Here is a 10775-nt window from a genome sequence, read left to right as displayed (position 1 = left end):
AAGCAGCAGAAGCAGCAGCAGCAACACACCTGGAGAAGCTGCGTTTGCCCCTGCTGCTGTTTGCTGTAGAGATCCGACTTGCAGTGGAGATTTTCGGTGCAGCCGTAGTTGCTGTTGGCAGCAGCAGCAGCAGCAACAGCAGCACCGCAGCGGCAGCAGCAGCAGCCGGAGTCAACAGGTACAGAGGCAGCGGCAGCGATGTATGTCTTATAAGCCGCAACAGCAAAATGTATACACCTCAGAAAGCTGCAGCAATTCCTAACGTGCTGCTGCTGCTGCTGCCGCCGCCGCTGCAGCAGCAGCAGCAGCCCGCGAGGTGCGCAGCAGTAGCAGCAGCAACGGCAGCAGCAGCAGCAGCAACAGCAACCAGACTACCCCCAACCTCAACCGTAGCCGTGCTGCTGCAGGGCTGCTGCTGCTGCTGCACTTGTTGCTGCTGCTTCCAATTGTTATATTAAATAAAACACTAGCTAATTTTTCATTGTCTGTGAGAGCCAGCAGCAGGGCGTATTTGCTGCAGCAGCAGCAGCAGGTGCTGCTGCTGCTGCTTCTCCAGCTGCTAGGCAGCAGCAGCGGCGCCGCTGTCTCCGGGGCTGCGATCAGCAGCAGCAACAGCAGCAAAATCCTTATTGTAATTCCTTCAAAAGCTGCAGCGGCAGAAACCAAATGACCAGCAGCAACAAAAAGCCGCAGCACATCAGAAGATTTGCTGCAGGCAGATTGACAGCAGCAGCAGCAGCAGCGCCAGCAGCGTGTTGTTCGAGCAGCAACGGCTAGGCCACCCCACAGGTCTGCTTTTATACTTCCGTTTCCGCTAATTCCAAACCCTAAACCCTAAACCCCAAACCCTAGATTGACTTCTGGCGCTTTGCGCGGCTCTCAGTATGTCCTGCTGCCCGGCCAGCAGCAGCAGCAGCAGCAGCAACAGCTTGCGGCGACTGTAGCTTGAGTCGAAGCAGCAGCGGCTGAAGCAGCAGCAGCAGCTGCAACACGCAGCAACAGCAGCAGAGTTGTTGTTCCACCGCTTACAGACACACACACTCGAATTTGCAGCAGCAGCAGCAGCGGGAATCGACAGCAGCAGCAGCAGTAGCGAAGATGTCGTGGCTAGCTGCAGCAACAAAAGGCCAGGCCGTGGGCGCTGAGGAGCAGCACAGGCGTCATGGGAAGGGCGGCGCAGCAACAGCAGCAGCAGCGGGAGCAGCAGCAGCAGCAGCAACAGCAGCAGCAGCAGCAGAGCTCACGACGGCTTCAGTTGTTGCTGAAGCAGCATCAGAAGCTCCAGATGAAGAGTCCAGGGCTCTGACAGCGACAGCAGCAGACAATGCAGCAGCAGCAGCAGCGGACACCGCCTCAGCAGCAGCAGAAGCAGCAGCAGTGGAAACAGAAGCAGCAGCAGCAGCAGCAGCAAACCTCACCCCGTTTTCTCGTGCATCATGCGGCAGCAGCGGCAGCCTTAGCAGCAGCTCCGCCTGCCCCTCGGTGTTATCTCCTGCTGCTGCTGTTGCTGCTGCTGGTTCGTTTTCCCCAGCGGCAGCAGCAGCAGCAGCAGCAGCTGCGGGCCGCGACGGAACCGCCTCGCCAGCAGCAGCAGCAGAGGAAGCAGCAGCAGCAGCAAAAGCAGCAGCAGCAGCAAGAACAGTCTGGATGGCCCACAGCAGCAGCGCAGTTCGCCTTGAGCAGCTGCAGGAACTCAAAGAAGAAGTTTTGGTCAATAGAAAGAAGCGGCTGCTGCGCCGGCAGCAGCAGCAGCAGCAGCAGCAGCAAGTGGCGGAAGCCAGCATGCAGCAGCAGGCGAAGCAAAAGCAAACACTGCAGCAGAGAAGGACGCAGCAGCAGCAGCAGCAGCAGCAGCAGCGGAGTGCTGGGGGGCTGCAGCTCAGCTATGCAGCGACACCTGGGAAGGCCGTGGACTACAGGGGGAGGTAAGAACTGCTGCTGCTGCTGCTGCTGCTGTTGCTATTGCTGCTGTTGCCGCTGCTGCTGCTGTTGCTATTGCTGCTGTTGCCGCTGCTGCTGCTTCTTGTGCCGCTATAGATTGTTTCGTTTGGCGGCAGCTGCAGTCACTGCGGCTGCGTTTGCTGCTGCAGCTGTGGCAGCTGCTGCTGCGGCTGCTGGCAGCCCTGCTGCTGCAGTGAATGCTTCGCTGCTGCTGCTGCTGCTGCTGCTATTTGTTTGCTGCACGTGCCTGGCTTGGCTCTGCTTCTGCCGGGGAAGCTCCCGCTGCTACAGCAGCAGCAGCAGCAGGGCCAGCAGCTGGTGCTGTGTCACTTCTGCTGCTGCTGCTGCTGCTGCTGCAGCTTGCTGCTCTGATTTGCTGCTGCTGAGCCCTTCTCTCAGTTCGTCTTCATTTGTTCTGCTGCTTCGCCAGCCCCCCTTTACATCTTTTTATTTTCATTTATTCATTTATTTATTTATATTTATTTATTTATTTGTTTGTTTATTTATTTATTTATTTAAAAGTCCTATTTTGGCTTTCGCGTCGAACCTGAACTTCGGGCGAAGGGCTTTGCCTGCAGCAGCCGCAGCAGAGCCCAACCAACCAAACAAGACAAACAAAATAAATAAATTAAGTTAAATTAAATAAAATAAATTAAATCAATTTAATTAAATTAATTAAAATAAATAAATAAATAAATGAGCTGCTGCAACGCAGGCCGCTGCACGACGTGGAGCACGCGAGCTTCAAGAGTTCGCTGCTGTCCCACCACTCCAAAACCCTAAATCTCCGAGGGTTTTTCAATTTGTTTTTTATTGTTCTCGTGGTGGTCAACGCCAGCCTCGTCGCCGAAAACATCCTCACCTACGGTCCGAGGGTTTAGGGTTTAGGGTTTAGGGTTTAGGGTTTGGGCGGCGGCGCCGGGCCGCGGCGAAACGCCGTCTGGGCGCGCCGCGGGGCCCGAGGGTTTAGGGTTTAGGGTTTAGGGTTTAGGGTTTAGGGTTTGGCGGGCGGGGGGCGGGGGCGCGGCCAGGGTGCACGGGGAGGCTCTAGGGTTTAGGGTTTAGGGTTTAGGGTTTGGGGTTCAGGGGCAGGGGAGGGTTTGCGCTGAGTGTTTGGGGATTAGCTTTGGTAGGGAGGGTCTAGGGTTTAGGGTTTAGAGGATAGGAAATAGAGTGTGTACTGCCTCTGCTGCTGCTGCTGCTGCTGCAGGCTGTTTGCTGCAGTTTCCGAGGAGTCTGGAGGACTTGAGCAAAAACTGGCCAGTGCTTTGTTGCTTCCTCCTCGTGAGTCTGGCTTTAGGGTTTAGGGTTTGGCGTTTAGGGTTTAGGGTTTAGGGTTTGGGGCTGTGGGCACAGCTTAGCCGTTGCGGAAGCCTTTCCAGCAGCTGCAGCAGCCAGCAGCAGCTGCAGCAGAAACAGCAGCAGCAGCAGCAGCAGCAGACACAGCAGCAACTGCAGCATACACAGCGGGAGGTGCAGCCAATGCGCCGTGTCCACACGAGTGTCAGTCAGCGTCCAGCAGCAGCAGCAGCAGCAGCAGCAGGATTCTGTGTGTTTGTTTGCGGATTGCGCTGCTGCTGCTGCTGCTGCTGCTGCTGCTGCGTCTCAGCTGCACCTGTGCATTGTGGGGGCGTACGTGATAGAGCGTTTTGTTGCTGCTGCTTCTCTGGAAGTCTTTGATGGTTTTGTTGCTGCTCTCGTGCTGCTGAACTTGTCCATTTGCTTCTTCATGCCTTTCCTCACTGTCCTCAACTACCAGCCAGAACCAGGCACGCCACCTGCTGCTGCTGCTGCTGCTGCTGGCGCTGTTGCTGCTGCTGCGGACGCTGCTGCTGCTGCTGCTGACGCTGCTGCTGTTGGCGGTGGTGCTGCTGCTGCTGCTACCGTTTACAATGTGCTGTTGCTTCAGCCGCTGCGCTCGCTGCTGCTTCTGCTGCTGCTGCTGCTGCTGTTGCTGGAGTCCTTTCACCGCAGCCCGCAGCGTAGTACGCAGCAGCATGGGCTTCCCTCCCGCAGCAGCAGCAGTAGCAGCAGCAAATGTCATATGTTTGTGCTGCAGTGGTGGGCTCTTTGCTGCTGGCGTTTTCCATCGTTTGGTGCTTCAAACTTTTTTCAATGCATCACACCTGTCTAGACACCCGACGGGCCATGCTGTAAGCAGCAGCAGCAGCAGCAGCAGTTGCAGCAGCAGTTGCAGCAGCAGCAGCAGCAGCAGTTGCAGCAGCAGCAGCAGCAGTTGCTGCTGCAGCAGCAGCTGCTGCAGCAGCAACGGCAACCAGTGCGGTGGCGCAGGCCGCAGCACGACAGCTGACACCAAACCCTCTTGTGGCAGCTAAGTGATTTGCTGCAGATGGCCTCTAAACCCTAAACCCTAAACCCTAAACCCCAGATTCTGCGACTGTGTGCTGCTGCTGCAGGCGGGGTGAGGACTTCCTTGCGCTGTGCAGCGACCGCGAAGAAGTCAGTTTCGGGTTTAGGGTTTAGGGTTTAGGGTTTAGGGTTTAGGGTGTAGGGTTTGCCTGGTAGCCTCAGGCCTAGGGTTTAGGGTTTAGGGTTTGCCAGCAGTTGCTTGCGCTTGGCGGCCTGCGCTTCTTATGCCTGTTGTCCGGGGTTTAGGGCTTAGGGTTTAGGGTTTAGGGTTTAGGGTTTTGCGTTGCTGCAGGAAGCTCGAGCTGCGGCGCGTTACCCCCACAGCATTACTTTGGCCCACGTGTACAGATTTATTGTTTTGCCAACAATGTGCTTCCAAGTAGGGTTTAGGGTTAAGGGTTTAGGGTTTAGGGTTTAGGGTTTGGGGTTTAGGGTTTAGCGTTTAGGGTTTGGGAACTAGGGTTTGTGGTTCACAGTGTGGGGCCTGAAGGGCATAGTCAGTGGCTGAATGCAGGGGACAAGGATAAACCCAGCTTAAACCCTAAACCCTAAACCCTAAACCCTCGTTTGTAGCCTTTGTCCAGCGAGTCCTCAGTATTCTTTTTCTTTTTGCATTTCAGTTTATCCCAAGGGAAGCCACTCGCAGAAGGGCAAGGGTTTAGGGTTTAGGGTCTAGGGCTTGGGACTAGGGTTTAGGGTTTAGGGTTTAGGGTTTAGGGTTTGTTCAGGATTGTAATCGACCAGTACATCTGGGTTGTTGTTCGCGACTCCTTTTCGATAACGGAGCTGCAGTCGATTCCTTTATCTGTTCTTGTCTCTCATTTCTTTAGACAGGTAAACCCTAAACCCTAAACCCTAAACCCTAAGCTGCAGGCCGTAAGCCCTAGGCGCTAGGCTGTAAACCCTCGGCGTTATGCTTTGAACGCTAGGCGCAAGCCTAAACCCTAAAACTCTAGGCCCAAGACTCTGAGCCGCAGGCCCTAAACCCTAGGCCCTAAACCCTAAACCCTGATTTAGGGTTTGCGTGCAGATGGTGCGCTTGTCGATCCCGAACCTGTACGTTTGGCTGCTGATGTTCATCGGCCTCTTCCACCACTGGTGTAATATCTTGGCAGAAATAACGCGGTTTGGCGACAGGGAGTTTTACCTCGTGAGGGTTTAGGGTTTAGGGTTTAGGGTTTGGGGTTTGGGGGTTTGGGTAGGGTTTAGGGTTTGGAGCTCCAGGGGCGCCCGCGCTGCAGCTGTCCTGAAACGCCCGAGCAGGATTTCCCGGCCCCGCATTCAGGGCTGAGGATTTAGCGTTTAGGGTTTAGGGTTTAGGGTTTAGGGTTTGCGTTTAGGACTGGTGGAACGCGTCGTCGTTTGGAGAGTATTGGCGCAAGTGGAATCTTCCGATTCATTTCTTCCTCCACCGCCACGTCAACAAACCCTTACTCAGAAACGGTAAACCCTAAACCCTAAACCCTAAACCCTAAACCCTAAACCCTAATATGGAAAGCCCAGGTCCCCTTCGCGGGGCCGCAGCCTTGGCAGCAGGCAGCTCGAGGCCCCCTGGGCTCCTAAACCCTGAACGCGACACCGGCTAAACCCCAAAGCCTCCAAACCCTAAACCCTAAACCCTAGCTAGGGTTTTGCTGCTGCTGCGCGCAGGAGTCCCCAAGTTTTTTGCTGCTTGTGTCGTTTTTTTCATTTCCGCTTTAATGCACGAGTACCTCGTAGTGGTGCCGCTGCAGCTAGGCTGGACTGGCTTCATTTTCTTCGCCTTCATAGGTTTGCTGCTGCTGCTGCTGCTGCTCCTGCTGCTGCTCCTGCTGCTGCTCCTGCTCCTGCTCCTGCTGCTGTTGTTGTTGTTGTTGTTGTTGTTGTTGTTGTTGTTGCTGCTGCTGCTACTGCTCCTATTTCTGCCGCTGCTGCTGCTGCCGTTGCTGCCACTGCTGCTATTTCTGCTGCTGCTGTTGCTGCTGCTACTGCTGCTTTGGGTGTTGCTGCTGCTGCATGTTGTGGCTGTTACTGCTGCTGCTGCTGTGGGCTTCGCTATCGGTGTTGCTGCTGCTGCTGGTGCTGTGGGAGTTGCTGTTGCTGCGCGTTGCTGTTACTGCTGCCGCTGCTGCTGCCCGCGAGGCTGCTGCTGCTGCTGCCAGCGTTGCTGCTGCCGCCAATTGCTGCAGTTTGTCGCTGTTTGGATGAATCGCACTTAGTTTCGTTCTTGCTACAACTGTGGGCTAGGGTCTAGGGTTTAGGGTTTAGAGTCTTAGGGTTTAGGGTTTAGGGTTTATGGATTAGAGCCTGGTTTCGTTTGCTGCGCCTCTGCAGGACAAATCCCCCTCATGTATTTCACCAACATCCAATTTGTAAGAAAAACTTCAAACCCTAAACCCTAAACCCTAAACCCTGCGCTCATAGTGCTGCTGGCCTTAGCTTTCTTTCTGCACGGCGGCTTCGTGTTGCGGAGTTGGGGTTTAGGGTGTAGGGTTTAGGGTTTAGGGTTTAGGGTTTGTTTGTGCAGTTCCAAGATAACCCGACAGTTGGAAATTGTTTCTTTTGGCTCGTATTTTGCTTCACCGGACAACCCGTAAGGATGGGACTTTAGGGTTTAGGGTTTAGGGTTTGGGGTTTAGGGTTTGTGGCTGGCGTTCGTGGCTGGGGAGTTGAGAAGCACTTTGCTGCAGCGAGCAGCAGGTCCCTTAAAACGCACCTGGAAGGGTCTAGGGTCTAGTCTTTAGGGTTTAGGGTTTAGGGTTTGCGGTTGCTGCAGCTGGGCATTTTGCTGTACTGGTACTTGTGGGGCGTCAAGCAAGGAGCTGTCACTGAGCTGGACCCCAGCAGAATTGCTTTGTCTTAAATTCAAGAATAAAAATAAATAAATAAATAAATAAATGAAAAGAAATAAACAAATAAAAGGAACAAATTGATGCAAAGAAATGGAAAGAAATGAAAAAAAATGAAAAGAAATGAAAATAAATGAAAATAAATGAAAATAAATGAAAAGAAATGGAAAGAATTAAAAAGAAATAAAAAAGAAATTAAAAAAGAAAAAAGAAAGAAGAGTTTAAAATGAAGTTAAAGAAATGCCTTTGACTTCTTTTCATTTCGGCTTTTGCCTTCGGCCCCATTTTTCATCTTAATTTATTTATTTATTTATTTATTTATTTATTTATTTATTTACTATTATTATCTATTTATTTACCACTTTATCATTTATTATTTATTATTTATTATTTATTATTTATTATTTATTTACTTATTTATTTAATTGTTCGCAACGAGCCCAAAAAGACAAATTGATGAAATGAAAAATATAATAAGTAAATAATAGTAAATAATAAATAATCAATAATCAATAATCAATAATCAATAATGAATGATAAATGGTAATAAATAGTAAATAATAAATAATAAACAATAATAAATAATAAATAATAAATAAAAAAGGATAAATGAAAGGAAACGAAGACGAGAAAGACAAATCTTGAAAACCCGCAAGTGGATTTGTGCATTTATGAATTTCATTTCATAACAATTCAGAAATACAAATTCATTTTATTCATTTTATTATTTACCTATTTATTTATAATATTTATTTATTTATTTATTTATTTATTTGTTTGTTTATTTATTTGTTTATTTATTTATTTCGGTCTTGTGGCATTTAGCTTTGCCGCGGGCGAGGCGTTCGGGTGTACGTACACCTCACTGGTGCAGCTGCGCATGTTTGTTTATTTCTTTTGGAGATATAAATTTACTTTTATTTATTTATTTTATATGCATTTCTTTTCCAAATAAGTATTTGCATTTATCTCTCCATCTTCATGAAATATCAAAAGACTAAAATGCATACTTAAAACCAACACAGGCATGCATATCTTCATGCGTGCCTTTAAAGCAGCAGCAGCAGCAGCAGCTGCTGCTGCTGCTGCGAGGCAGCGCACAACATTAGCAGCAGCAGCAGCAGCAACACATATCTATCTTCACACACATGCCTGTGCATCAGTATATACAGCTGCAGTTTATATACACCTCTCTGTGCATTTAATCTACAAATAAATAAATAAATAAATGCATTTATATATAATTATATTTTATATTTTTATTTTATATTTGTACATTTTTATTTATTTAAATAGAAGCTAAAGCGTATGCATGCATCAAAAGTTTTAAATCCTTTTTGGCATTTGCTCCGAAAATAAATAAATAATAAGCTTTTGCAGCAGGCTCTCTGCAGCGACACCCTAAACCCTAAACCCTAAACCCTAGATTGCAGAAACCCTAAACCCTTAACCCTAATACGTAGAACCTCCGAAACCCTAAACCCTAAATCGTAGGACCCCGAAACCCTAAACCCTAAATCGTAGAACGCGGGACGGGGTACCAGGAGGGGCTCAAGGGCTAGGGTTTAGGGTTTAGGGCTTAGGGTTATTTTATGGGTTTTGTTTGCACACTTGAGGTTGTTAGCCGGCTGCAGTTGTTTTTATATTTTAATTTTTTTTTGTATTTACACTTTACAGATGTTTAAAAAGCAATTTAGGTGTATGTACACCCCACGCAGCTTCAGTTACGCATGCACGCCTGTGGAAATAAATAAATAAATATAAATAAATAAATAAATAACTAGATGAATAATAAATGAATAAAGAGACTAAATAAATTAATAATAAATAATATATGTATTTTAGACATACTTATGGCTATATACTTAATTGAAATAAACAGCACTCATCCACAAATGCAGCTGGACGTTCAAATACATGCAAATATATATAAACTTTTTGAACAGAAATATATATATTATATATATGTTTCTATATAATCTATATATACATATATATATATAATATATATATATACAAACGTATATGTACATATCATATACATATTTTATATATGTCTATATAAATCTATATATGCAAAATATATATATGTTATATATATATCTATATACATCTATATATACCTATCATATACATATATAATATGTATATATAGATTTATATATAGATTATGTATATATCATACATATTGTATATATTATATATATTATTGTATAGATTTATAATATATATATATATTATGTATATATTATACATAGTATACATATATTTTATATATTATATATGTATATTTGCACGGATCTGATCTGCATGCATTTGAAGTTGGCAATTCGAGCAGTGCTGAGGTGTACGTACACCGCAGAAGCAACAAAGCATTTAACTCACAAGCAGTCGTTTTCTCGAAGTTCAAGTACTTAATCATTTATAAATGAATTAACATGAATTAACATATTTGTTTATTCAAATAAATATAGACAATTAAGTAAAATGCGGGCATTTAAATAAATGCTTTAAAGGCCAAATGACTGACTGCTTTGCCGCACGCGCCAAGACGCACTGTACGTACACCCCAGCGCCCACAGGCTGTCCACCCTTTCTTTCTCGCCTCAAAAAGCAAAAATAAATAAATAAATAAGTAAATAATAAATAATAAACAGTAATAAATGATGAATAATAAATAATAAATTAATGGCAAATGGCAAATAGATAAATAAAAGGAAATGACCTCAGGGGGCCATTAAGAGCTGCTTAGGCGAAGCGAGAAGTCTTCGACAAAAACGAGTCAATTAGAAGCAAATATAATAAATAAATAAATAAATAGAGAACAAATAATGGATAAATGATAAATATATTCGTAAATAAGTAAATAATAAATATTATAGAGTGGCGCGTGCATAAATGAGAAGGGGCGAACACGGCAGGTGTATATACAGCAGGACTTGCAGCGAATCCCATTTAATTTAAATCACTTTTAATGAAGTTGTTTTATTTCATTATAATTTGTCATTTGCATATTTAAATTAAATTAATTTAATTTAATTTAATTTAAATTGTTCAATTCCAAAATTCAGAAGCTTCTTCCATACACCTGAACACCGCTTTCTCTGCGCCTCGAAGCTCCCTGTCTTCTCTATTTGAATTTATTATTTATTTATTTATATTTATTTATTTATTCATTTATTTATTTATTTGCATTTATTTTAACTTATTCATTTATTTATTATTTGCTTGTTTGTTTGAGTGTTGGATTATCTCTGCTGGCTGCCGCCGGCGCGAGGCTTCAGCCTTTGATTTTTGTGTAAGGCGAATAATAAGAGTTTGCTGCTGCAGCAACAAATAATAATAATATATATAATAATAATAATAAGTAATAAATAATAATATTATTAATTATTAATTATTATTATTATTTTTAGAATGTTCTTGCTGTGGGGATGCGCGCTGTATTCTGCAGCTACGCACTCGCGGCAGCAGCGCAGACCCATTTGCTGCAGCAGCAAACTCTTATTATTCGCCTTACACAAAAATCAAAGGCTGAAGCCTCGCGCCGGCGGCAGCCAGCAGAGATAATCCAACACTCAAACAAACAAGCAAATAATAAATAAATGAATAGGGTACCGAGCTCGAATTCACTGG

At 46.0% G+C, this 10775-nt stretch overlaps 1 protein-coding gene across 1 annotated transcript; it reads left to right on the top strand.

The window, feature by feature from the left end:
• Positions 1 to 1098: 1098 nt before the first annotated feature.
• ETH_00032635 (diacylglycerol acyltransferase, putative) lies at positions 1099 to 7153 on the top strand (the record flags this gene model as incomplete). Its single annotated transcript, XM_013375002.1, has 14 exons — positions 1099 to 1925; positions 2657 to 2808; positions 3152 to 3225; positions 3551 to 3710; positions 4001 to 4094; positions 4359 to 4401; positions 4604 to 4695; positions 5040 to 5145; positions 5342 to 5461; positions 5652 to 5754; positions 5962 to 6081; positions 6625 to 6662; positions 6818 to 6883; positions 7067 to 7153. The coding sequence occupies 14 exons, from the start codon at positions 1099 to 1101 to the stop codon at positions 7151 to 7153; spliced, it is 2082 nt and encodes a 693-aa protein (XP_013230456.1).
• Positions 7154 to 10775: the final 3622 nt, after the last annotated feature.

Source organism: Eimeria tenella, genomic scaffold, assembly GCF_000499545.2.
Source record: "Eimeria tenella Houghton genomic scaffold, Eth_scaff246, whole genome shotgun sequence".
Taxonomy (NCBI): domain Eukaryota; phylum Apicomplexa; class Conoidasida; order Eucoccidiorida; family Eimeriidae; genus Eimeria; species Eimeria tenella.
This window is presented reverse-complemented; position numbering and strand designations above follow the sequence as displayed.